Raw genomic sequence first — 27,500 nt, 5'->3', positions numbered from 1 at the left:
ATTTATAGAGTCCAGCTTCTCAAATTAGAGTATTCCGTGCTCTTATTCTGAAAATCTTCAGAGTATTTTTGAGTTTTTGCATGCTGATCGAACAAAACAAGTTTTATCTGAAGATGTGGGAAAGTATAAGGAGCATTTTTTCCTTCCTTCCTTCCTATCTTTCTCTCCTTACGTCCTTTTTCTTTTCCTCCCATCCTTCTTTCCTTTCCTCCCTTCCTTCCTCCCTTCTTCCCTCCCACCCTGCCTCCCTCCTTTCTCCTTTCCTTCCATCCTTCCTTACTCCCTTCGTTCCTCCGTTACTCCCTTCCTTCTTTCCTTCGTTCCTCCCTTCTTTCCTTCCTTCCTTCCTTCTCTCCTTCCTTCCTTCCATCCTTCCTTCCTTCCTCCTTTCGTTCCTCCCTTCCTTCCTTCCTTCCTTCCTTCCTTCCTTTCTCCTTTCCTTCCATCCTTCCTTCCTTCTTACTCCCTTCCTCCCTCCATTCCTTCCTTCCTTCTTTCCTTCTTTCCTCCCTCCCTTCCATCCTCCTTTCCTCCCACCCTCCCTCCCTCCTTACTCCCTTCCTTCCTTCTTTCCTTCCATCCTCCTTTCCTCCCTCCCTCTTTACTCCCTTCCTTCCCTCCTTCCTTCCTCCCTCCCTCCTTACTCCCTTCCTTCCTTCTTTCCTTCCATCCTCCTTTCCACCCTCCCTCCTTACTCCCTTCCTTCTTTCCTTCCTCCCTCCTTCCTTCCACAGGAGGGTTAAAGTAACTCTTTCACTGCAGCTATAAATCAATAATAGACTCAGAAATGTTTTAAAATGAGGGAAAATGAAAAGAAAAAGAGCTTTTCATAGATTATTAGTATCATTATGAGGTTATATAATTAATGAGAGCACACATGCATCAGATCAGGTGCTTCGATGCTGCTGAGGCTGAAATCTGCACCTTTTTGCACCCTTTTTATTATTTAAAGCTTTTTTCATTAAACACTCGACTGGAGCAGAAATGAAGCTTAAACGTGACGGTCTCTGCATCACATCTGTGTCTCTGCTGCTCGCTTGGTTGTTTTTTTCGTGTGCGTGCTTAAATGTAGGCTGCAGGTTGTTCCACTCGTCAATGTGGCTGATCAATACAGACAGAGAGCATGCTGGGAAAGAGGGAGGAGGAGGAGGGGGGGGGGGGAAGAGGGGTGCAGACAGGAAGTGAGGATGCAGAGAAATAAACAAACAAACAGGAGAGCAGCTCTTTTCAGCTGTCGTCCTCCCGGGTCAAATTGACCCCATCTGTTTTGACTGTTCCTCCCTTCCTTCCTTCCTTCCTCTTTTCCTTCCTTCATCCCTCCTTTCCTTCCTTCTTCCTTCCTTTCCTTCCTTCTTCCTCCCTTTCCTTCCTTCTTCCTTCCTTCCACCCTCCTTTCCTTCCTTTTTCCTCCCTTTCATTCCTTCTTCCTTCCTTCCACCCTCCTTTCCTTCCTTCTCCCTCCCTTCCATCCTTCCTCCCTCCTTCTTTCCTTGCTTCCATTTCATTCATATATGACACAATGATAGAATATAACTGCTTTAGTGATGGGTTTTATACATTTTCTATAATAAATATTTATTTTTTTCAATTTTAATCTGTGCAATAACATAGTTCAACACCAGTATTATTCTTATGCAGAATTTTTTTTCACTATTTTTTTTAAACTACTATTCTCTTTTAATTGCTTGAGTATTTATCATTTATTGTTCTTTATTATTTTTAATGATACGTTTTCTATCTACTATCCACTTCCTGCTGCAATTAAAACCTGCCCGATATATCACACAGCAGATATCACACACACACACACACACACACACACACACAGATATATCAGTATTACCGTATATGTTGTAATATATGTGCAGATATATTTTAAAGTTATATAAGGGCAGCATGTAGTGTATATTTGAACCTTTCTCTGAACCCGAACCCTCAGTGTTTGTTGCTCCACTCTTATTTAAATGGATGTGTGTGTGTGTGTGTGTGTGTGTGTGTGTGTGTGTGTGTGTGTGTGTGTGTGTGTGTGTGTGTGTGTGTGTGGGTGTGTGTGTTTTCCTCCTTTTCCGATTTAACACATTACAGTCTTACTCATTCATTTCCTGAGGCGACAACAATGTTCACTAAACCACTGAATGATGTCATCTAAAATGTAAAATGTAAAATGCTGTGTGGAGGATTTCATGAGGCTTCGAGGCAATCGGATGGAAAACGTGATATTTAAGACGTATGGAAGTTAAAAATGGGTCCGATTAGACTTTAACGCTGGAGGAGAGTTAATTCATGTTAAATATATATATACATGTTTTACTGTTTGGTTAGTTGGAGTTATAATTATAGTTATTTATAGTTATTAACCTTCCTGTCGTCCTCCCGGGTCAAATTGACCCCATCTGTTTTGACTGTTCCCCCCCTTCCTCTTTTCCTTCCTTTATCCCTTCCATCCTTCCTTCCTTCCTTCCTTCCTTATTCCTCCCTTCCTGCCTCCCTCTTTTCCTTCCTTGCTCCCTCCTTTCCTTCCTTCTTACTCCCTTCCTTCCTTCTTCCTCCCTTCCACCCTTCTTCCTTCCTCCCTCCTTTCCTTCCTTCTTCCTACCTTCCTTCCTTCCTCCCCTTTCATTCCTCCATTCCTTCCTTCCTCCCTGCTTTCCTTCATTCTTCCTCCCTTCCATCCTTCCTTTCTCCCTCCCTTTCTTCCTTCCTTCCTCCCCCTTTCATTCCTTCTTCCTTCCTCCCTCCCTCCTTTCCTTCCTTCTTCCTTCCTTCCTTCATCCCTTCCTTCTTCATCCCTTCCTCCCTTCCTGCCTCCCTCTTTTCCTTCCTTCCTCCCTCCTTTCCTTCTTCCTCCCTCCCTTCCTTCCTCCCCCTTTCATTCCTTCTTCCTTCCTGCCTCCCTCCCCCCCTTTCCTTCCATCCTTCCTTCCTTTCTCCCTTCCTTCCTTCCTTCCTCCCCCTTTCATTCCTTCTTCCTTCCTTCCTCCCTCCCTCCTTTCCTTCCTTCTTCCTTCCTTCCTCCCCTTTCATTCCTTCTTTCTTCCCTCCTTTCCTTCATTCTTCCTCCCTTCCATCCTTCCTTTCTCCCTCCCTTCCTTCTTCCTTCCTCCCCCCTTTCATTCCTTTTTCCTTCCTTCCTCCCTTCCTCCTCCCTTTCCTTCTTTCTTCCTCTCTCCCTTCCTGCCTCCCTCTTTTCCTTCCTTCATCCCTTCCTTCCTTCCCTTTCATTCCTCCATTCCTTCCTGTCTCCCTTCCTTCCATCCTACCTTCCTCCCTTCCTTCCTTTCTCCCCCCTTTCCTTCCATCCTTCCTTCCTTTCTCCCTTCCTTCCTTCCTCCCCCTTTCCTTCCTTTCTTCCTTCCTTCCTCCCCCTTTCATTCCTTCTTTCTTCCTTCCTTCCTTCCTCCCTTCTTCCCCCCTTCCATCCTTCCTTCCTCCCTTCCTTCCTTTCTTTCTTCCTTCCTTCCTCCCCCTTTCATTCCTTCTTCCTTCCTCCCTCCCTCCTTTCCTTCCTTCTTCCTCCCTTCCACCCTCCTTCTTTCCTTCCTTCCTCCCTCCCTTCCTTCCTCCCTTCCACCCTCTCTCCCTTCCTTCCTTCCTTCCTTCCTTCCTCCCCCTTTCATTCCTTCTTTCTTCCTTCCTTCCTCCCTCCTTTCCTTCATTCTTCCTCCCTTCCATCCTTCCTTTCTCCCTCCCTTCCTTCCTTCCTCCCTTCCTTCCTTCCTTCCTTCCTTCCTTCCTCCCTCCTTTCCTCCCTTCCTTCCTCTCTCTCTCCCTTCCTTCCTTTCTTCCTTCCTTCCTCCCCCTTTCATTCCTTCTTCCTTCCTTCCTCCCTTCCTGCCTCCCTCCCCCCTTTCCTTCCATCCTTCCTTCCTTTCTCCCTTTCTTCCTTCCTTCCTTTCATTCCTTATTCCTCCCATCCTCCCTCCCATCCTTCCTTCCTCCCTTCCTTTCTCCCTCCTTTCCTTCCTTCCTTCCTCCCTTCCTTCCTCCCCCTTTCCTTCTTCCTCCCTTCCACCCTTCTTCCTTCCTTCCTTCCTTCCTTTCATTCCATATTCCTTCCTTCCTTCCTTGACTCAAGGACGACAGGAGGGTTAAGTAGTTTAACCGTTTCAGTGCCAAATCAAGTTTATTGTCATTTAAAGGACCATTGCAAAAAAAAGTTTATATTATTTATTTATAAAATGATCAGCTGACAGATTGGAGTAGTTTCACTGTTTAATATCAGCCCCAAATATCCAGCATCAGTCAGGCTCTAACTGCACTACTGTTTCATACATTTCTACTTTCTAGGATTAATAAAGGAATATCTTCTCTTCTCTTATCTGATCTTAAAACATCTAAAATCTAAAACCTTTAAATCAGATGAGGGTTTAGGGTCTGGGGTCTAATTTATGTCAGTTTAGAGTCTTTAATGAGAAAAAGGTCTGAAGAGAGGATTGAAGGAAGCAGATATATTCAGATTTAAGAAGCTTTATAATCCCTGCAATGATAATATCACATTAAGATTTACTATCATTCAACTCCACTACTATATAATGACTCTTATGCATAATGTTAATATTATTTTATTATATATTACTGCCTTTTTATTGCTTTTGTATTTATTATTTTATATTCTTTAGTCTTTTTATTGATGCTCTTTCTATATCTGCTGCTGTAATATTGTAAATTTCCCCACTATGGGACTAATAAAGGAATATTTTATTATATTTAAAGCATCTAAATTCATATCAGATGAGGGTTTGGGGTCAGTTTAGGGTCTTTAATGTGGAAAAATGTGAGAAGCACCATCACATAGGGCAAAAGGAAGCAGGTATATTCAGATTTAAGAAGCTGGAATAGAGAAATGTGTAAATATATCTACTGATTAATATAATAATCTATATTTGCTGCTGTAATATTGTAAATTTATCCACTGTGGGACTAATAAAGGAATATTTTATCTAATTTAAAACATCTAAATTCATATCAGATGAGGGTTTGGGGTCTAATTTATGTCAGTTTAGACTCTTTAATGTGGAAAAATGTGAGAAGCAATGTAATGTTACTATTATTTTACTATTTATTTTTACTAATATTGCCTTTTTATTGCTTTTGTATTTATTATTTTATATTCTTTAGTCTTTTTATTGATATTTGCTGCTGTAATATTGTAAATTTCCCTACTGTGGGACTAATAAAGGAATATTTTATTATATTTAAAACACCTAATTCATGTCAGATGAGGGTTTGGAGTCTATTTTATGTCCGTTTAGAGTCTTTAATGTGGAAAAATGTGAGAAACACTATCACATAGGGCAAAAGGAAGCAGATATATTCAGATTTAAGAAGCTGGAATAAAGAAATGTGTAACTATATCTGCTTATTAATATAATAATTGAGTCTATAATGACACACCAACCTTTCTTGAACTCCTCCAGCATGGCGTCCAGCTTGGTGTCGTGAAACACAAAGTGCACCGGGTGATTGTAGAACTTGGTGATGGTCTTCAGCGTGGTGCAATCATCCGGATCCACGAAGGCCAGATCCTTGACGTACAGGATATCCACGATGTTGGACCTCTCGTCGTCATACACCGGGATCCTGGTGTAGCCGCTCTCCATGATCTCTGACATGGTGTTGAAGTCCAGCACGGCGTCGGCTTGGATCATGAAGCAGTTCCCCAGCGGCGTCATCACTCCCTCCACCGTCTTGGTCCTCAGCTCCAACGCTCCCTGGATCATGTTCATCTCCTCTTTCACCAGGTCGTTGTAAGGCTCCGTCACCTTCAGCATCTCCACCAGCTTCTCCCGGTTGTACACGGTGCCGATCTCCTGCCCTAGAAGCACATCCAGCAGCTTGCTCACCGGAAACGACAACGGGAACGTGAGGAACATGAAGAACTTGGTGACGGTGATGGTGTTGGCTCCAACCGCCAAACCGTGGCGCGAGCACAACGCCTGAGGGACGATCTCACCAAATATGACGATCCCAATAGTAGAGGCCACCACTGCGCCCAAACCTGACCCGATGAGGTCATCCAGGAGTATGGTGAGGGTTGTGTTGACCAGGACGTTGCCGAGCAACAGGGAGCACAGCAGGTAGTTGCCTTTGCTGCGGATGGGCTCAATCTTTGACGCGTATTTCTTCTCCTTCTCGGTGCCACAGCTCTCCACGATGCGCAGCTCCATCGGATCCAGCGCCATCAAACCTAAATTTAAACCGCTGAACATACCTGAGAGCACGAGGAGGCAGCAGATGAAGATCACCTGGAACCACATGGGCATTAGAGACTTCTTCTCCTCCACCACCAGCATCCTGCCATCGGTGTCACCCAGCTGCACCCACCTGCTGCCATCCGGACTCGGGGTGCACAGCGCGTACTCCTTCCGCAGCTCGCTTTTACGCAAAGGTTTAATGTGCACCGTGAGCAGACCGGACGTCCCGCGGCTGCTCACGTTCATAAAAGTCCCGACGTTGATGTCCTTAGTGAAATCTGCACAAGTCCTATACGGCGCGTCCATCTGTCCTATTCCCATGGCTCTGCCGATGCCGATGCCACTGCCGCTCCGCGCAGCCAACATCCCCTCCTCCTCCTCCCTGAACAGCTCCTCTTCATCCTCACCGCCGCCACCACCGCTACCAAAATTACCGTCACTCAGCTCCGTGAACCGGATCTGCGTCCAGGCACCGGAGTGGAGCTGCAGCCCGTAGAAGCGCAGCTGCACGGAGCTCTCCTCAGTCACCTGGAGGACACCGTCGTCATTGGTGGAGGCCGGCTTGTCGCTCCTCTCCAGGCGCATGCCGAGCACCTGGCTGCCGCTGCCGGTGCTGCTGCCGCCGGTGCCGGTGGTGCCGGTGCCGGAGCCACCGGGGCTCGAACCGGCGGTCTCCGTCCGGCCTCCGACGGAGCTCCACAGGCAGATGATGACGGTGAGAATATAACCCTGCTGCCCGCTCCATTCTGTCGCCATGTTTGTTTCACTGCTCGGCGACCTGGGAGCTGACGTCATTTACTCATGTCCGAGCAGCTCCGCCCCCCTCCGGTCCACCCCCACCTACCCATCCATCCATCACACCCCTCCACCTCCACCCCCCCCTCTATGGTGACACCGGCGCAGGTGGAGAAAATAAACAAACACACACTTCTTCTTTCCTTCTCCTCTCTTTCTCTTCTTCTTCTCCTCTCATAGTCCACTCTTCTTCTTCTTCTTCTTCTTCTTCTTCTGCTGTTTATAATTCACTGCAGGACTCACACACATGATGCATGCTGGAGTCTCCCAAAATATGCGTCACCCTCCACCTCCTCTCCTCTCCTCCTCTCTCACACACACCTCCCCTCCACCTCCACCTAATAAACAAACACACACACACACACACACACACACACACACACACACACACACACACACACACACACACACACACACTTCTTTCCTCTCTCTCTTCATCAGGGTTATTATAGTTTTGAATTTTTTACATTAGTTTTTATTTTTATTTTCATTTTTTCCAGTTTAGTTTAGTTTTAGTTAGTTTAACAGGTAATGTTTAGTTTTTATTATTTAGTTTTTCAAGTATTAGAACATGAAACAACAACTAAAACAAAGCTGATTTTTTATTTTATTGTAGTTTTTATTTAATTTTTTATTATTTTTATAAAATTATTAAATTAAATTATTAAATTATTTTTTCACTACTAGTTTTAGTTAGGGTTAGGGAGGAGAGGTGGAGAGGAGAGGAGGTGGAGTGTGTGTGTGTGTGTGTGTTTATTAGGTGGAGGTGGAGGGGAGGTGTGTGTGTGAGGGAGGAGGAGAGGAGGTGGAGTGTGTGTGTGTGTGTTTGTTTATTAGGTGGAGGTGGAGGGGAGGTGTGTGTGTGAGGGAGGAGGAGAGGAGGTGGAGTGTGTGTGTGTGTGTGTGTGTGTGTGTGTGTGTGTGTGTGTGTGTGTGTGTGTGTGTGTGTGTGTTTATTAGGTGGAGGTGGAGGGTGACGCATATTTTGGGAGACTCCACCATGCATCATGTGTGAGTCCTGCAGTGAATTATAAGCAGCAGCAGAAGAAGAAGAAGAAGAAGAAGAGTGAGTAAGGTGTGTGTGTTGCAGAGAGAGAGAGAGAGAGAGAGAGAGAGAGAGAGAGAGAGAGAGAGAGAGAGAGAGAGAGAGAGAGAGAGAGAGAGAGAGAGAGAGAGAGAGAGAGAGAGAGAGAGAGGGAGAGAGAGAGAGAGGGAGGGAGGAAAGAAAGAAGTGTGTGTTTGTTTATTATTGGTTCTACCTGTGTGTGTGTGTGTGTGTGTGTGTGTGTGTGTGTGTGTGTGTGTGTGTGTGTGTGTGTGATGCAGTGATTATTATAGTATAACTAAAACTACAAATCTAAAACTAGTAGTGAAAAAATAATTTAGTTAAAATGATACAAACTAAATAAAAACTGCAACGAACAATAATGCAAAACTAACTCAAATGAAACTGAACTGCAGATAAAATCATCTTAGTTTTATTTTTATTTTATATTTTCTATTATTATCTAATATTTTTTACTATATTATGTTCAGCTTTGACTTGTTGTAGCTCATTGAAACTGCCGTGTCAGCATTATTTCATCCTTTAACAGCTTCTACTACTCCAACTACCTTCTATAGTCCACTCTTCTTCTTCTTCTTCTTCTTCTTCTTCTTCTTCTTCTTCTTCTGCTGCTGCTTATAATTCACTGCAGGACTCTCACACATGCTGCATGGTGGAGTCTCCCAAAATATGCGTCACCCCCCCTCCCCCCTCCTCCCCCCTCCTCCCTTCCCCTCCTCCCCCTTGTTATTCTCCGGCTCGGGGCAATGCGGCACACAGCGGAGGGAAGCTGCTGCTGCTGCTGCTGCTGCTGCTGCTGTGGACAGCGGTTTCACTTTCTTATCCAATTGTATCCGGAGCCAGCTGCTGTTATGTAAAGGCACATGGCATCTGTGTGCAAACCCCCCCCCTCCTCCCCTCCCTCCCCCCTTCCTTCCCCTTCCTCCCCCCTTCTTCCTCCTCCTCCTTCTGCTCCTCCTCCTCCATCATCATCATCATCCTCATCCTGCAGCATCCCTCTGGCACCGAGCCCGACTCAGGATGCTGATGATGAGACATTTCATTGTTTATTATTCTTATTATTTATTTTATTTTTATTTTTATTGTTTTACCATGAAGGAAAAAGTCTAAAAAATAAAGAGTCCTTAATCATTAAACAGGCAACGTGCACCAGTAGATACATGCATATATACACTTTTTATATCTTAAAATGGGGCAACGTGTCAAAATAAAATCTAAAATATACAAAATATTTTAAAAAATGATTAGTTGAAATGTTTCCTTAGGTGCAAATGAGATGCTTAGTGACATCATAGTGACATCATAGTGACATCATAGGGAATAAAAATAATATAATTAACATCTTATTTTCCACTCCTGCCCCTTTAAGGGTTAATTAACTTACAACAATAAAAGACTTTAATATAGAATTGCATTAAAAAGCTCCAGCAGGCTCCCTTACACACCTTCACATGGAGGATGATGATGATGATGATGATGATGATGGTGGTGGTGATGATGATGGTGAAGATGCACAGAGTTTCTGCATTAAAGATTTAACCCTTTACATGCTGTTCATATTCTGACTCTTAATTAGTCTCTACATCAGAGGTGTCAAACTCATCTTCATTCAAGGGCCAAATACAGACCAATTTGATCTGATGTGGGCCGGAAGGAAAGAAGGAAGGATAAAAGGAAGGAAGGATGGAAGGAAGGAAGGAAGGATGGAAGGAAGAGGAGAGAAGATGGTAAGGAAAAATGGAAGGAAGGATTGAAGGAAGGAAGGGAGGAAGGACGAAAAGAGGAAGGAATTTAGGAGAGAAGGGAGGAAGGACAAGAGGAAGGAAGGAAAGGAGTAAGGAGGAAGGAAGGAAGGAAGGAAGGAAGGAAGGAAGGACAAGAGGAAGGAATTTAGGAGAGAAGGGAAGAAGGAAGGAAGGAAGGAAGGAAGCAAGGAAGAACAGTCAAAAGAGATGGGGTCAATTTGACCCGGGAGGACAACACAAAGGTTAAACTGTCTCAGCCTTTGGTTCAATCAGCAGCATAATAATAATAATAATAAGGAGAAGGAAGAAGAAGAAGAAGGAGAAGAAGAAGAAGGAGAAGAAGAAGGAGAAGAAGTAGAAGAAGAAGAAGAAGAAGAAGAAGGAGAAGAAGAAGAAGAAGAAGAAGAAGAAGAAGAAGAAGAAGGAGAAGAAGAAGAAGAAGGAGAAGAAGAAGAAGAAGAAGAAGAAGAAGAAGAAGAAGAAGAAGGAGAAGAAGTAGAAGAAGAAGAAGAAGAAGAAGAAGGAGAAGAAGAAGAAGGAGAAGAAGTAGAAGAAGAAGAAGAAGAAGAAGAAGAAGAAGAAGAAGAAGAAGAAGAAGGAGAAGAAGTAGAAGAAGAAGAAGAAGAAGAAGAAGGAGAAGAAGAAGAAGGAGGAGAAGAAGAAGAAGGAGAAGAAGAAGAAGAAATTAAAAGCAGCTTTAATGTCTTTATTCATAATTAGCTGCTAATATTCAGTCATCAGCTGTTATATAACTCAGCCTGCAGTAGTTCTCTGTTTCCTGTCCCACAGCGCCCCCACGTGGTCAAACACAGTCAGTGCGTCTGGTTTGATTTTATTCATTTATTTTTAAATCACACTAGTTTTCAGGTTGTATATATTATTATATTATAATTATAAATACTGTATAAAAGATCAATTATGTCTTATAATGTTTGATATTGTGATTTTGAACACTGAATGTGATGCAATAAAAAATATTGGATGAGTTAATTGAATTAAATTATTGCTTCTGATCATATAAATGAAAAAATAACTTTATTTATTAGTAAATTATTTTAGTTAATTAGTTTTATTTTCTTAATTTAAAAAATCTGCATGCATTACTTTTCTTGCATAATGTATTTTTTTCTTTTCTGTGCAATAAAAAAAGAAAGAAAACATTAAAAAAGCAAAAATAATAATAAATAATCAGTTTTTCTTTTTTAATAAACAATTTTCTTCCTTTATTACGAGAAACAGAACTACACATAACGGACTGATGTGTTTCATAAATTAAAATATAAATTATTAACTTTACAGGATCTTTGTAAATGTGTCATTATTATTATTATTATGACATCACACAGGTTTTATATCTTTATCAACATCCTTCATTTCACTTCATTATAATAAATCATGTTCAGTCATTTTTAGACTAATAATAATAAAACTCACATCTCAACATAATTATATCATTAAAGCTGCAGCTAAGTTATTTTCAGTTTTGATTAATCTGACCATGTTTCTCTCTCAATTATATGAAATTAGTAAAAATAAAATAGTGTTTGTTTGTCCAACAGAAGAAAAAAAACCCCAAATATATTATATTATATAATATAATATATATTATAAAATATATATATTGAGCTACTGTCAAACATGATGAACAAAAAGCAGCAAATTAACATTAAAGGTAATTTAAAGATTTATTTAACCTTCGTATCAAACTGACCCTGTCTCTGTTTTTTGACTCTTCCTTCCTTCCTCCCTCCTTCTTTTGTTTCCTCCTTCCTTCCTTCCTTCCTCCCTCCCTCCTTTTCATCTTTTCATTTCCTCCTTTCTTCCTTCATTGCTTTCTCCCTCCCTCCTTTCCTTCCTTCCTTCCTTTCTCCCTCCCTCCTTTCCTCCCTTCCTCCCTTCCTCCTTTGTCCCTCCTTCCTTCTTCTTCCCTCCCTTCCTCCCTCCCTCCTTTCCTTCCTTCTTCCCTCCCTCCTTCTTCCTCCCTTCCATCCTCCCTTCCTCCCTCCTCTCTCCTTTCCTTCCTTCCTTCCTCTCTCCCTTCCTTGACACAAGGACAGTGGAGGGTTAAGGGTTATTTTATATGGTAACTGTCAGAGAAGCCGACAGGAAACAGAGACAGAGAGAGATTTTATTATATGTACTTTTTTTTTTTAGAAAATTGTTGATAAGGACCAAAAAGAAACATCTACTACTACCACTAATCCTTGCAGTAGTCACATAAAACAGTAAAGAGTTAAATTACCTCGTTAATAATCTTAAATGACATTAAAGTCTCTGATGATGTGAAGCTGAACTCTTCCTCCTTCACTGTAAAGTCTTATTTTCAGTGTTTGTGCTCTTCAGGCTCGTTTAAGTTAAATACTAGAGCACCATGATTGGCTCCAGACTGGTTGTAATGTCATGAATCCTGCTTGTAGAAACACGTAGAAACACGTAGAAACACGTTAAACTGATATTTAACGTTAGCTCAGAGAAAACTTGATGAATGAAAACAAACGGAGAGAAAAGAGCAACAAGAAAAACCTGTTTTAGAGCAGAAGGAAGGAGAGTCCTGAGAGTCCTGAGAGTCCTGAGAGTCCTGAGTCTGCAGACACTCCTCACCTAAAACACTCCCTGAGCTAAAAGTACTACCTCTTTCTTTCCTTCCTTCCTTCCTTCCTTCCTTCCTTCCATCTGTCCTCCCTCCCTCTCTCCCTCTTTCTTTCCTTCCTCCCTCTTTCTTTCCTCCCTCCCTTCCTTCCTCCCTTCCTTCCTCCCTTCCTTCCTTCCATCTGTCCTCCCTCCCTCTCTCCCTTCCTTCCATCCCTTCCTTCCTTCCTTCCTTCCATCTGTCCTCCTTCCTCTCTCCCTCTTTCTTTCCTCCCTTCCTTCCTTCCTTCCATCTGTACTCCCTCCCTCCCTCTTTCTTTCTTTCCTTCCTTCCATCTGTACTCCCTCCCTCCTCCCTCCTTACTCCTTTCTTTCCTTCCTTCCTTCCTTCCATCTGTCCTCCCTCCCTCCCTCTTTCTTTCCTTCCTTCCTTCCTTCCATCTGTCCTCCCTCCCTCCCTCCCTCCCTCTTTCTTTCCTTCCTTCCTTCCTTCCTTCCTTCCATCTGTCCTCCCTCTCTCCCTCTTTCTTTCCTTCCTTCCTTCCTTCCTTCCATCTGTACTCCCTCCTTCCCTCTTTCTTTCCTCCCTCCCTTCCTTCCTTCCTTCCTTCCATCCTTCCTTCCTTCCTTCCTTCCATCTGTCCTCCCTCCCTCTTTCTTTCCTTCCTTCCTTCCTTCCTTCCTTCCTTCTGTCCTCCCTCCCTCTCTCCCTCTTTCTTTCCTTCCTCCCTCTTTCTTTCCTCCCTCCCTTCCTTCCTTCCATCCCTTCCTTCCTTCCGTTCTCCCTCCATCCCTCCTTCCTTCCTCCATCCTTCCTTTCTTTCCTTCCTTCCTTCCTTCCTTCCTTCCTTCCCTCCTCCCTCCTTACTCCTTTCCTTCCTTCCTTCCTGAGAGTCCTGAGTCTGCAGACACTCCTCACCTAAACACTCCCTGAGCTAAAAGTACTACCAGTATACTTATTTTATACTAAAACTGAGGCAGTATACTTGAAGTTTACTTTTTATATACTTAAGAATAGTATAGTGAAGTATACTTGGCTCATACTGAGACTAAGAACATTAATACTAAGACTAACACTTATACTTTAATACTAAAGCTTATACTTTAAGCTTCATGTCATCATCCCGGGTCAAATTGACCCCGTCTGTTTTGACTGTTCCTTCCTTCCTTTCTCCCTTCCTTCCTTCCTTCCTTCCTTCCTTCCTTCCTTCCGTCTGTCCTCCCTCCTTCTCTTTCTTTCCTTCCTTCCTTCCTTCCTTCCTTCCATCTGTCCTTCCTCCCTCTCCCTTTCTTTCCTTCCTCTCTCCTTCCTCCCTCCCTCCTTCTCTCTTTCTTTCCTCCCCCTACCTTCCTCCCTTACTCTTTTCCTTTCTCCCTACCTCCCTCCTTCCATCTGTCTGTCCTTCCTCCCTCCTTCTCTCTTTCTTTCCTCCCCCACCTTCCTCCCTCCCTCCCTTCCTTCCTTCTTTCCTTCCATCTGTCCTCCCTCCCTTCTTCTCTCTTTCTTTCCTCCCCCACCTTCCTCCCTTACTCTTTTCCTTTCTCCCTCCCTCCCTCCTTCCTTCCTTCCTTCCTTCTTTCCTTCCTTCCTTCTTTCCTCCTTTCCTTCCTTCTTCCCAAGTATACTTCAAGAAACTCAAATGTGGACTGGAAGTATAAACCTAGTACACTAGTAGTATATAGATGAGTGTACTTGTTGTATACTTATAAACTTATAAAGTAAACTTAAACTTAAAAATGTTCCAGTTTAGTCTGAAGAGGAATTAAATTAGTAAACGTTCTAGTACACTACGAGTACATGGTCCGTAGTATACTTGCTATACTTATACTAACACTCAAGCATACTTAATAAAAATGAACTTCAAGTATACTACTTTTTGCTATAAGGGTTACTAAAGTTCATATTGAATCAAACTGACTGAGAGGTCTAACATGATGATGATCAGTGCAGGAGGTCACAGCTCCTTGTATTAGATGTAAGTATTGTGTTGTCAGTGAATGTGAGTTTTCAGCGGTTGGTCGTCGTCACTGCAGCCTCCCGTCTCCTCGGCTTCGTGGACTCTGCTGCACCGGTCCGTCTGACGGAGGGACGAGCTCCACGTTGTAGCTCACTCTCTTAGACTGAAGGATGCTGTAGCTGTTATCAAAGCACAGCACGTCTGCACAGAGACGAGGAGAAGAGGTTAATGTTACTCATGTCTGTAGAGTGAATGAGTCAGTGAGAAATAAGGGTTGGCAAGATAGTTTTAAGCCTCCTGTTGTCCTCAAGTCAAGGAAGGAAGGGAGGAAGAAGGAAGGAAAAGAGGGAAGGAAGGAAGGAAGGACAACAAACAGGAAAGATGGAAGGAGGGAAGACAAACGGAAGGAAGGAAGGAAAGATGGAAGGAAGACAAATGGAAGGAAGAAAGGGAGCAAGGACAGAAGGAATGAGAGATGAAAGGAAGGAAGGAAGGAGAGATGGAAGGAAGGAAGGAAGGAAGGAAGGAGAAATGGAAGGAAGGCAAATGGAAGGAACAAAGGGAGCAAGGACAGAAGGAAGGAGAGATGAAAGGAAGGAAGGAAGGAAGGAAGGAAAGAAGGAAGGAAGGAAGGAAGGAAGGAAGGAAGGAAGGAAGAAGGAACGGGGGAGGAAGGAAGGGAGGAAAGGAAAGGAAAGGAAAGAAGGGAGGAAAGGAAGGAAGGAAGGAAGGAAAGAAGGAAGGAGGGAGGGAGAAAGGAAAAGAGGAAGGGAGGAAGGAAGGAAAGAAGGGAGGAAAGGACGGAAGGATGGAAGGAAGGGAGGAAGGTAGGGGGGAGGAAAGAAAGAGACAAGGAGGGAGAGAGGAAGGAAAGGAAGCAAGGAGGGAAGGACAGAAGGAAGGAAGAAAGGGGGATGGAGGAAGGAAATAAGGAAGGGAGGGAGAGAGAGGAAGGAAAGAAATAGAGAAGGTGGGAAGGAAGGAAGGGAGGAAGGAAGGAAGGAAGGAAGGAAGGAAGGGAGGAAGGAAGGAAGGAACAGTCAAAACAGATGGGGTCAATTTGACCCGGGAGGACGACATGAAGGTTAAAAGCATCATCAGGTTTGTTAAAATGTACATTTAGTATTTTTGTTGGTTTTATGTAATTTAAAATGACATTTGCACCATTTTTTACCAAAAGTAAGACTGAATACTCCTGAAAATGTCAAATGGTGTAACCACAGTAGAATGATAAATATTAAATATTTTATCACCTACAGTGTATTTAAGTGGACTTATACTAATAATGACTGTAAATGTTTCCTGGTCTCCATGGTAACCCAGATTAAATGTAATATTTAGAACAATAGTATTCCATTAGCTTTATTTAATATAAAAGTTATAATGTAAGATCATGCCAAACTAGTTGATATGGTGTTAGGTAGGAAGGAAGGAAGGAAGGAAGGAAGGAAGGAAGGAAGGAAGGAAGGATGTAAGATCATGCCAAACTAGTTGATATGGTGTTTTATTGACTAGTTACTGTTTTTGAAGTTTTTATGGTTACACCACTTAGACAGTTTTACCATAATCCTCTAATATATTCTCTCTAAATGGATTAAAAGCAGAAATTTGATGCTGGGTCCACAAAAAAAGAATATGTGCAAGTTATTCATACTTTTATTTTCACATTTGACTAAACCACATCAACCTCATTGACCCTTGCGTGAGCTGCAGCAGTGTGTGTGTGTGTGTGTGTGTGTGTGTGTGTGTGTGTGTGTGTGTGTGTGTGTGTGTGTGTGTGCGTGTGTGTGTGTGTACTCACAGACTCCGGGTTCGGGGCAGGTGAGGCAGCTGTCTTCAGGAACCAGATGTGCGTTGTAGCGTTCGCTGGGTAAAACCTGCTGCATGTCACATGTTTTCTTACTGCTGCAGTCTTTGGTCCGTCGGTAAACTCCGAACCCGATATCTGCCCCGTCGCTGGCAAACTGCCACCTGGGAACAAACAGAGGAAGAGATTTGACCAAAGTAGGACACTTCAGGACATTATAAATCTAAACGGTGACAGAGAGCACGTGTTATCAGGATTTATTTATTTTTTCACACTTAAAACACACTTATTAAGACTGAATATATTCAAATTTGATGACTTTTATACCAATAAAGATAAAGAAAATGAAGGATTCAATTGATCTTCACTAGAAATGTATTCCTATTAGAGCTTTAAAACAGCATTTACCATCATTTTGGGAACTTACATTTACAAAAGCTACAATTCAACAATTAAATAAATGTGGAAAATGTGAAAAGGTTTATAAAATATAAAAAAAAATGTAAATATTAGAGTCTATATTTTTGGTGTCATTGCATGACTTGAAGTCAATTTGTGTCATAATATCATCGAAATCAGATTGTTCTACGGTTGCTATAGATACGGGTTGTTCTATGGTTGCTATAGATACGGGTTGTTCTATGGTTGCTATAGATACAGGTTGTTCTATGGGTTGCTATAGATACAGGTTGTTCTATGGGTTGCTATAGATACAGGTTGTTCTATGGTTGCTATAGATACATCAGAGATCCTGCTGAAGACATTTTTGAAGTTGAGTTTCATTTTTCATCTTGTACTCGAACAGAATGAGCCTCTAACATGTTTTAATAAAAGTTTAGAACAAATTAGGTCTGTAGAGGTTTGTAAAACATCACATTTAGGGTTAATGAGATAAAAAAAAAACATGTTTTATGTTGTCATGGCCTCAAATAGCATTTTCTTGGTGTGACATACAAAAGGTTAAGTTGAATATTGGACCAGAATTGGCTCCAAATTCTTTATGAGATCACAAATCGTGCTCATGGATTCACATCTTAAACTTTATTTAAAGGTGAAGCTCAGAGAAACTTTCCTCCTTCAGCAGATGAACGTAAACTCTGAACAAACGTCATTCTACACAGAGAGGAGAAACAACTTCAGTGTTTTTGAGTGTTTTTGAGCCCTTTAAGATGAATCTCAGTGAGTTTTAGCTTTAGTAATAGATTTGTACCTGAGCAGGCTGCCGGCTTCAGTCACATCGTACTCCAGCTGGAAGACGGAGCCGCGGCTGATTGTCACGCTGCTGTCATACTGAACCTTCACCGAGTCCTGAACGTAGTACGACCTGGGAACTGTGCCTCCGTATTTTATCTGGAAATACCACCACACACACACACACACACGCACACACACACGCACACACACACACACACACACACACACACACACACACACACACACACACACACACACACACACACACACACACACACACACACACACACACACACACACACACACACACACACACACACATCTTTATTTATGTGCTAAGTTAACTAGATGTTTAACATAGATACTTGAGCTCAGATAACTTTATAATATACACATATACAGACATGCAGCTTAAGGAAGGAAGGAAGGAAGGAAAGAAAGAAAGGAAGGAAGGACAGAGGAAAGAAGGAAGGAAGGAAAGAAGGACAGAGGAAAGAAGCAAGGAAGGAAGGACAGAGGAAAGAAGGACAGAGGAAAGAAGGAAGGGAGGAAGGTAGGGGAGGAAAGAAAGAGAGGAGGAGGAAGGAAGGAAGGAGGGAAGGAAAGAAGGAAGGAGGAAGGAAGGACAGACGGAAGGAAGGAAGGGAGGAAGGGAGGAAGGAAATGACGGAGGAAGGAAGGGAGGGAAGGAAAGAAGGAGGGAGGGAGGAAGGACCGACGGAAGGGAGGAAGGAAAGAAGGAACAGTCAAAACAGACGGAGTCAGTTTGACTGCCTCTCTTCATCTCTCCTCTTCTCTCTCACCATCGTCCTGCAGCGTGGATCTCCGTCAGGATCCGTCAGAGTTCCTCCGTACGCCATCGGGAGCTGCTCGGGGTCGATGTGCTTACGTAACACTTCCTGCCAATTACCTTTTTATATAATAAACATATATAATACATGATTTAGGGTGAGGAAGTGTGTTGTTTTTTATTTTTGCACTCTGGGATTAAAAGGAAAAGTCATCCTCACTTCCTAAAACGATGATCTTGCTTCTCGTTTCCTCACACAGGAAGTGTTTGATGAGGTTGTACGCCATGGGGAACATTTTAGGAGCTGCAGGAAAAGGACAGAAAAGGATTAAAAATCGTAACAAAAAAAAAAAAAAAAAAAAAAAAGAAGAAGAGAAACTGTTACAAACTTTCTGAGGTACCTTTGATAAGAAAAAGTCTCTTCAGTCCTTCTGGATAGTTGTCTTCAAACATGGTGAGAATCTGCAGGAGAGAAGAAGAGAGGAGATGATGAAGTGATGGGAGTGAGGGAGGAAGGAAGGAAGGGAGGAAGGAAGGAAGGAAGGAAGGTAGGAAAGGAGTAAGGAAGGAAGGAAGGAAGGGAGGGAGGAAGGAAGGAAGGAAGGAAGGAAGGAAGGAAGGAAGGAAGGAGTAAGGAGGGAGGGAGGAAGGAGTAAGGAGGGAGGAAGGAAAAGAAGAAGAAAGTAGGAAGGAAGGAGTAACGAGGGAGGAAGGGAGGAAAAGAGGAAGGAAGTAAGGAGAGAAGGAGAGAAAGAAGGAACGAAGGAAGGAATGAAGGAAGGAAGGAAGGGAGTAGGGAGGGAGGAAAAGAGGAAGGAAGTAAGGAGAGAAGGAAGGAAGGAAGTAAGGAAGGAAGGAAGGAAGAAAGGAAGGACGGAAGGAAGGAAGGAAGGAAGGAGGAGGGAGCAAAGAAAGAGGGACGAAGGGGAAGAATGAAAGAAAAGGGTAGGAAGGAAGGAAGGAAGGGAGGAAGGAAGGAAAGAAGGAAGGAAGGAAGGAAGTGTCAGCAGACAGATGTGAAGATGTGAAGAAGACGAACCTCTCCGTAAGCCTCTACAGCAGGTTTCCAGATGTGTTTCAGTCCCAAACCTTCACAGTCGTAGATCAGAGTGATGGCTTCGATGTTCTTACCCAGCTGAGAAAAAAGAAGCAGATGTTTGATTTAGAGATAAAATGTGGGAAATAGTTGATAGAGACGAGTTAAAAATGATTAAATTCAATCAAAAATCTCAATTTACTGCTCATGACTGATGAAAATAGAAGACGCAAGAGTGTCTTTTATGTAAGGAGTGAATGAGAGGAGGAGTGATTTTGGACACAGATCCTCAGAAGAGAAGACAGGAGGAAGCAAGAGAGAAGAGGAAACAAGAGGAGTTGACAAAAGGAGAGGAGGAAAGGAAACAAGAGGAGAAACAAGTTGAAAGGATACAAGAGGAGAGAAGAGAGGAAATGAGAAGAGAAGAAACAGGAGGAGTAAGTAGAAGAGAGGAGAGAAGGAAAGCAAATACGAGGAAACAAGACAGGAGAGGAAATGAAAGAAGGAGACGAAGAAAGGAAGTAAGGAGTAACAACTGAAAAGGAGAGGAGAAGAGAGGAGAGATGAGGAGAGGAAACAAAGAGGAAGAACAACAAGAGAGGAAGAAAGGAGATGTGCAAAGGAAAGCAGGAGGAGAAGAGAGAAAACGAGTAAATGGGAGGAGAAGGAGATGAAGAAAATAAATAAGAGGAGAACAGAGGAAGCAAGAAATGAGAGAGGAGAGAAAAGAAGGAAACCAGAGGAAAAGAGAAGAGAGAAGAGGAAACATGGGAGGAGATGAAGAAAGGAGACAAGGAAAAGAAACAAGAGGAAATGAGAGAACAGAGGAGAAGAGGAGAAACTAGAGGGAGCGCAAATAAGAGAGGAGAGGGGATGATGAAATGAAAACGAGGAGAAACAAGGGGAAAGGAGAGGAGGACAGAGGAGAGGAGAGGAGAGGAAACTACAGGAGAGACGAGAAGAAGACACAAGAGAGGATAGGAGATGAAGAAAGGAGATAAGGAAAGGAAACAAATGGAGAGAAGAGAAGATGAGAGGAAGAAAGGAGAGGAGAACAGGAGGAGGATAGGAAATAAGAGGAGACAAGAAGACAAGAGGAAAGGACACAGCAGATAAGAGAAGAAGAAGAGAAGAGAAGAAAGAGAAAGAAAGGAGTGGAGAGTAGAGGAGAAGAGAAGAAGAAGAAAGGAGAAGAGAGGAAGAGAAGAGGAAGAAATGAGAAGAGAAGAGAAGAGAAGAGGAAGAAATGAGAAGACAAGAATAGAAGAGAAGAAAGAGAAAGAAAGGAGTGGAGAGTAGAGGAGAAGAGGAGATGACGAAAAACAAGAGAAGAGGAAGAAAGGAGAAGAGAAGAAGAGAAGAGAAGAAAAGAAGGGAGAAGAGAAGAGAAGAAAGAAAGGAGTGGAGAGTAGAGGAGGAAAGGCAATGAGAAGAAACGAGGAGACAAGAAGACAAGAGGAAAGTAAACAGCAGAGAAAAGAAAATGAAAGAGAAAGCTTGATGGAAGGAAAGAGGAGAGGAGAAACGAGTTTAGAGAGAGAAAGGATGAGTAGAGAAAGAGAAAAGATGAGTAAAGGATGAGTAGAGAAAGAGAAAAGATGAGTAAAGGATGAGTAGAGTTGTACCTTCTCCGTCTGCCTCCTGCACTCTCTGTGCAGCATCTCTGTGTGTCTGATCTTAGTCTTCATGAAGTCCTGCTTGGTGGCCGACAGCAGCAGACCTTTAGGATCCAGAGGACCGATGACGTCATACCAGATGGGACTGCCGTCTCTGTCATATCCACACATCCCTCCTGACACGTAGCGCTCAATCACCTGAGGGAAGAAAGGAGGAGAAAAGAGGAGAAAAGAGGAGAAAGGAGGAGAAAAGAGGAGGAAAGAGGAGAAAAGATTTAGTGGTGATTAGCATAAACCCACCCCTGCTGCTGTAGAGGTATAAATACATTCAGCGCACACTACTACTACTACAGTCTACAGTTAGCCAGTTAGCTGAGTTAGCCGCCTAGCTAGCAGCCGAGTTAGCCGCCGAGCTAGCAGCCGAGTTAACCGCCGAGCTAGCAGCCGAGTTAACCGCTGAGTTAGCCTCCGAGCTAGCCGCCGAGCTAGCAGCCGAGTTAGCCGCCGAGTTAGCAGCCGAGTTAACCGCCGAGTTAACCGCGGAGCTAGCAGCCGAGTTAGCCACCGAGCTAGCCGCTGAGTTAGCAGCAGAAAGCTCTCAGACGTAGCGTCCATGTTTCTGGTAGAGGTGGTGACTTTGATTGACAGGTGACACTTGGTAGGGGGCGGGGTTTCAGCGGACTCGGCGGCCACGCCCACAGCGTTTGGTAGCAGAGAAAGAGGCTGATTTTTACACAACTTTGAAGCCTAATTTCATATATTTGGCGATTTTTTTAATCATTCAAATTTGGCAGGGTGGTTAACAACACACTTTTCTGTGGTATGTCAAACTCACAACACATATTTATTCTTACTTTACACAGACTTTAAATGTGTTAAATGTGATATTCGTTCACCTCTGGAGGTTTAAAGTCAGATATGATGGAGTCGACTTTCATCTGCTTCCTGAATTCCACATGCTGCAAAGAGAGAGAGAGAGAGAGACAGAGAGAGAGAGAGAGAGAGAGAGAGAGAGAGAGAGAGAGACAGAGAGACAGAGAGAGAGAACATTTTTACATCGCAGGTTTTTATTAATGTTAAATCTGTCAGATAAATTCAAATGTAGTGAAATAAAAATGTAAAGTAAAGAAAGCAAAGCGTACGGTACCTTCCTGATCATCGCTTCAGCTTTCTGGACATTGAAGCTTCTGGCTGAAAAAAAAAAGGAAATTAAATTAAATTAAATTAAACTAAACTGTCTGGCATTTAAGTCACATTTAACAGACATGTAATTATAATTGTCGGAGTTTTAACATTAACAGAATATAAAGCAGCATTTTCCTCTTTAATCATTTATAAAATCTGACAGTAGTTGAACAGTTTAGTATAATTATATAACAGAGAGAGAAGAAGAAGCAGATTGAAATCAATAGTTTTCAGCCTGTTTTGACAGAAGCAGATATCATTTTACAATTTTTTTAAAAGTAATTTAAAAAAACATTTCAGGCTCAATTTATTATTCAGAGTAAAGGATGTGTACATGCATATATTGTTTTTTTTCTTATACAAATGTTTAAAAAGAATTAACCCTCCTGTTGTGCTCGAGTAGGAAGGAAGGAAAGGAGGGAGAGAAGTAGAAAGGAAGGAAAGGAGGGAGGAAGAAAGGAGGGAATGAAAGGAGGGAGAGAAGTAGGAAGGAAGGAAAGGAGGGAGGAAGAAAGGAGGGAATGAAAGGAGGGAGAGAAGTAGGAAGGAAGGAAAGGAGGGAGGAAGGAAGAAGGAAGGAAGAAGGAAGGAAAGGAGGGAGAGAAGTAGGGAGGAAGGAAGGAAAGGAGGGAGGAAGGAAGGAAGGAAGGAAAGAAGGAAAGGAGGGAGGGAAGGAAGTAATGGAGGAAGGAAGGAAGGAAAGGAAAGGAAGAAGGAAGGAAGGAAGGAAGGAAGGAAGGAAGGAAGGAAGGAAGGAAGGAAGGAAGGAAACAGATGGGTCAATTTGACCCGGGAGCACAACAGGAGGGTTAAATTTGACTTGTAATGAGAGTAAAGGGCATGGTGTGTGTGTGTGTTGTTGACTCTCGCTCGGTTCAGAGTTCAGAGAAGAAAACCGATCGATCAGGAACTTCAATATTTATCTTTCCTCTTTTAACCTTCAACACTTTTCCTGCTTCTGTCAAAACAGGCTGAAAAATATTGATTATAGAGAATCAGTGAGATGATTTCACTCAGTTATATAAGTTATATTTTTAGTTTTTACCAACATAATGTGTTTTATCCCACATCTTAAATGATTGTAAAAGTAAATCAGTTTAAATATCAGTTTATATAAATATTAACTGCAGGATATGAAACCTGAGAGATGTGACTTTGTAGTTCTGGTTGAGTAAATATTAAACACTTTCACAACGACGCGTTCAGGATGACGAACGTTTAAAAGATTAAACAGATTACTGATTAACTGTGAGACCCTCCGAGCTTCATCAGATACGAGATCAAACAACGACGATGAGACTCAGACCAAAAACACAAAATCAAGAAATCAAGAAATAAAGAAATAAACCAATAAAACCAGAAAAACACATTATAGAAACTGTCTTATTCATATTTATATATTTATTTCACTTTTAAATCAGTGCAATATTAATATCAAACAGGTTTATTATCATTTAACACCAATATTACTCTTGTATATAATGTTATTTTATATTTTTATTGCTATTTGCTTATTATTTATTGTTCTTTATTATTTTTAATTTACACTCTTTTTATTTTAATTGTCCACTTTGCTGCTGCAGTAACGTAAATGTTCCCACTGTGGGACTAATAAAGGAATATACTATTATTATATTATATCTTATTTTACATTCAAATAGGAAGAAATATAAATATAATCCACAATATAAATCTGTATCTGTGTAAAAAGGAAAAATGCTACAACTTAATATTAACAGTAAAATAAAGAAAGTAAGATAAATTAATATTATAAAGGCAAAATAGAAAAAATACATCTCTTACATTAATATTCACATCATCAAATTAAATGATCAAAAACATGTTTATCAGTATTTTCTTCAAATTATTTTTTATTTAAAATGTATTTTTCTTCCCAAAGTGTTCCTATTATTTTGGCCCTCTCATGTATGTTAAAGGCCTGGATAAAATATAAGGAACACTTTTCAATATAAAGTTAAAGTAAAGTAAAGTAAATAAGTATAAAGTATTAGATTATATTACATATTATATTACACAGGTGTTCCTAGTAAAATGCTCACTGAGTGTATTTAACACACTGAAAGCTGTAAATGATCCTATTCACTAAAACTTGATCCTCTATAATTAACCCTGATTTAAATGAACCGTTAACACTGAATCACTCAGACCGGTTTTAATAGAGACGTGAACCGGTTTTCTTTAGTGATGCAAAACTACAAGTATCAGTTAGACTCTAACTTCAAAAACTGAAAAAAAAAACACATTTGTGTATCAGAACTTAGTTTTTTCTTCTTTCCTCTCCCATTAATCATCTCAGCAGCCCTCACATTTATCTGCTGACCCTTTGGAGGGGCCCCACCCCTAGGTTGGGAACCACTGGACTAAACTAGCTAACTGTATATAAAGTAGTGTAAACTAGCTAACTGTATATAAAGTAGTATAAACTAGCTAACTGTATATAAAGTAGTGTAAACTAGCTAACTGTATATAAAGTAGTATAAACTAGCTAACTGTATATAAAGTAGTGTAAACTAGCTAACTGTATATAAAGTAGTATAAACTAGCTAACTGTATATAAAGTAGTATAAACTAGCTAACTGTATATAAAGTAGCATAAACTAACTAACTGTATATAAAGTAGTATAAACTAGCTAACTGTATATAAAGTAGTATAAACTAGCTAACTGTATATAAAGTAGTATAAACTAGCTAACTGTATATAAAGTAGTATAAACTAGCCAACTGTATATAAAGTAGTATAAACTAGCTAACTGTATATAAAGTAGTATAAACTAGCTAACTGTCTATAAAGTAGTATAAACTAGCTAACTGTATATAAAGTAGTGTAAACTAGCTAACTGTATATAAAGTAGTATAAACTAGCTAACTGTATATAAAGTAGTGTAAACTAGCTAACTGTATATAAAGTAGTATAAACTAGCTAACTGTATATAAAGTAGTATAAACTAGCTAACTGTGTATAAAGTAGTGTAAACTAACTAACTGTATATAAAGTAGTATAAACTAGCTAACTGTATATAAAGTAGTATAAACTAGCTAACTGTATATAAAGTAGTATAAACTAGCTAACTGTATATAAAGTAGTATAAACTAGCTAACTGTATATAAAGTAGTATAAACTAGCCAACTGTATATAAAGTAGTATAAACTAGCTAACTGTATATAAAGTAGTGTAAACTAGCTAACTGTATATAAAGTAGTATAAACTAGCTAACTGTATATAAAGTAGTATAAACTAACTAACTGTATATAAAGTACTGTAAACTAGCTAACTGTATATAAAGTAGTATAAACTAGCTAACTGTATATAAAGTAGTATAAACTAGCTAACCGTATATAAAGTAGTATAAACTAGCTAACTGTATATAAAGTAGTATAAACTAGCTAACCGTATATAAAGTAGTATAAACTAGCTAACTGTATATAAAGTAGTATAAACTAGCTAACTGTATATAAAGTAGTGTAAACTAGCTAACTGTATATAAAGTAGTGTAAACTAGCTAACTGTATATAAAGTAGTATAAACTAGCTAACCGTATATAAAGTAGTGTAAACTAGCTAACCGTATATAAAGTAGTATAAACTAGCTAACCGTATATAAAGTAGTATAAACTAGCTAACTGTATATAAAGTAGTGTAAACTAGCTAACTGTATATAAAGTAGTGTAAACTAGCTAACTGTATATAAAGTAGTATAAACTAGCTAACCGTATATAAAGTAGTATAAACTAGCTAACCGTATATAAAGTAGTATAAACTATCTAACTGTATATAAAGTAGTATAAACTAGCTAACTGTATATAAAGTAGTGTAAACTAGCTAACTGTATATAAAGTAGTGTAAACTAGCTAACCGTATATAAAGTAGTATAAACTAGCTAACTGTATATAAAGTAGTGTAAACTAGCTAACTGTATAAAGTAGTATAAACTAGCTAACTGTATATAAAGTAGTATAAACTAGCTAACTGTATAAAGTAGTGTAAACTAGCTAACTGTATATAAAGTAGTATAAACTAGCTAACTGTATATAAAGTAGTATAAACTAGCTAACTGTATATAAAGTAGTATAAACTAGCTAACTGTATATAAAGTAGTATAAACTAGCTAACTGTATATAAAGTAGCATAAACTAACTAACTGTATATAAAGTAGTGTAAACTAGCTAACTGTATATAAAGTAGTATAAACTAGCTAACTGTATATAAAGTAGTATAAACTAGCTAACTGTATATAAAGTAGTGTAAACTAGCTCCACCTCCAGCAGCTACAACAGCAACATGCTGCTCTAACACTGATGCTTCACTATTAATAATCTAATGATGTCATAAATAATAATATATCACTACTTTTACTGTAATACTGCATACTACATCACTATAATACTGCAGTACTTTTACTGTAATACTGCATACTACATCACTATAATACTGCAGTACTTTTACTGTAATACTGCATACTACATCACTATAATACTGCAATGCTTTTACTGTAATACTGCATACTACATCACTATAATACTGCAGTACTTTTACTGTAATACTGCATACTACATCACTATAATACTGCAGTACTTTTACTGTAATACTGCATACTACATCACTCATAGTACTGCAGTACTTTTACTGTAATACTGCATACTACATCACTCATAATACTGCAGTACTTTTACTGTAATACTGCATACTACATCACTCATAATACTGCAGTACTTTTACTGTAATACTGCATACTACATCACTATAATACTGCAGTACTTTTACTGTAATGCTGCATACTACATCACTATAATACTGCAGTACTTTTACTGTAATACTGCATACTACATCACTCATAATACTGCAGTACTTTTACTGTAATACTGCATACTACATCACTCATAATACTGCAGTACGTTTACTGTAATACATTTTACTTATGCAGGTTTTAAATGCAGGACTTTTACTCATAGACAAAAAACTAAGCAGTGTGTGTTTATCAGCTGTCATCGTGTCAGATGTTTCTCATGCCTGTCAGAGTTTACTCCCTGAGGCCGAACCAGTTCCCATGTTTGACTCTAAACCCCCGCTGCCGGTATCAATGGGGAGACGGAGGGGAGATACCAGAGCTGCAGGCGTCGGTATCGATAGCTGCAGACTCCATGTTTTACCTCTATCAAAGCAACGTGCATGTAACTTACTGTTAGAGGTATAGAAGGTAGAAGGTATGACAGTGGAATACCTCGCTACCTTCCTTCCTTCCTTCCTTCCTTACTTCCTTCCTTCCTTCCTTCCTCCCTCCCTCCTTTCCTCCCTCCTTTCCTTCCTCCCTCCCTCCTTCCTTTCCTTCCTTCCATCCCTTCCCTTCCTCCGTCCTTTCCTACCTTCCTTCCTTCCTTCCATCCATCCATCCATCCATCCTTCCTTCCTTCCTCCCTCCTTTCCTCCCTCCTTTCCTTCCTCCCTTCCTCTTTTCCTTTCTCCTTCATTTTTTCCTCCCTTCCTCCTATCGTCCTTCCTTCCTCCTT

General features: G+C 40.8%; 2 protein-coding genes across 2 annotated transcripts in view; both read right to left on the bottom strand.

Annotated features, from left to right (window-relative positions):
* The window catches only part of LOC128380706 (metal transporter CNNM4), a 33,180-nt gene extending 26,167 nt beyond the window's left edge, over positions 1 to 7,013 (bottom strand). Inside the window, 1 exon segment of the mRNA XM_053340576.1 lies at positions 5,399 to 7,013. Within this exon segment, the coding sequence (XP_053196551.1) occupies positions 5,399 to 6,989 (1,591 nt within the window). The 5' untranslated portion in view covers positions 6,990 to 7,013.
* Positions 7,014 to 14,385: 7,372 nt separating this feature from the next.
* sec14l7 (SEC14-like lipid binding 7) overlaps positions 14,386 to 27,500 on the bottom strand; it is a 15,119-nt gene continuing 2,004 nt past the window's right edge. The window contains exons 3-12 of the mRNA XM_053340568.1: positions 21,938 to 21,981; positions 21,687 to 21,749; positions 20,800 to 20,988; positions 19,178 to 19,273; positions 18,540 to 18,600; positions 18,359 to 18,442; positions 18,152 to 18,258; positions 17,365 to 17,504; positions 16,149 to 16,318; positions 14,386 to 14,548 (exon numbers count right to left, since the gene is read on the bottom strand). Coding sequence (XP_053196543.1) covers positions 14,415 to 14,548; positions 16,149 to 16,318; positions 17,365 to 17,504; positions 18,152 to 18,258; positions 18,359 to 18,442; positions 18,540 to 18,600; positions 19,178 to 19,273; positions 20,800 to 20,988; positions 21,687 to 21,749; positions 21,938 to 21,981 — 1,088 coding nt within the window. The 3' untranslated portion in view covers positions 14,386 to 14,414. The remainder of the gene's footprint in view (positions 14,549 to 16,148; positions 16,319 to 17,364; positions 17,505 to 18,151; positions 18,259 to 18,358; positions 18,443 to 18,539; positions 18,601 to 19,177; positions 19,274 to 20,799; positions 20,989 to 21,686; positions 21,750 to 21,937; positions 21,982 to 27,500) is intronic.

This window comes from Scomber japonicus, chromosome 19 (genome assembly GCF_027409825.1).
Source record: "Scomber japonicus isolate fScoJap1 chromosome 19, fScoJap1.pri, whole genome shotgun sequence".
Classification (NCBI taxonomy): Eukaryota; Metazoa; Chordata; class Actinopteri; order Scombriformes; family Scombridae; genus Scomber; species Scomber japonicus.
The sequence above is the reverse complement of the archived record's forward strand: the minus strand, read 5'-3'. Positions and strand labels throughout refer to the sequence as shown.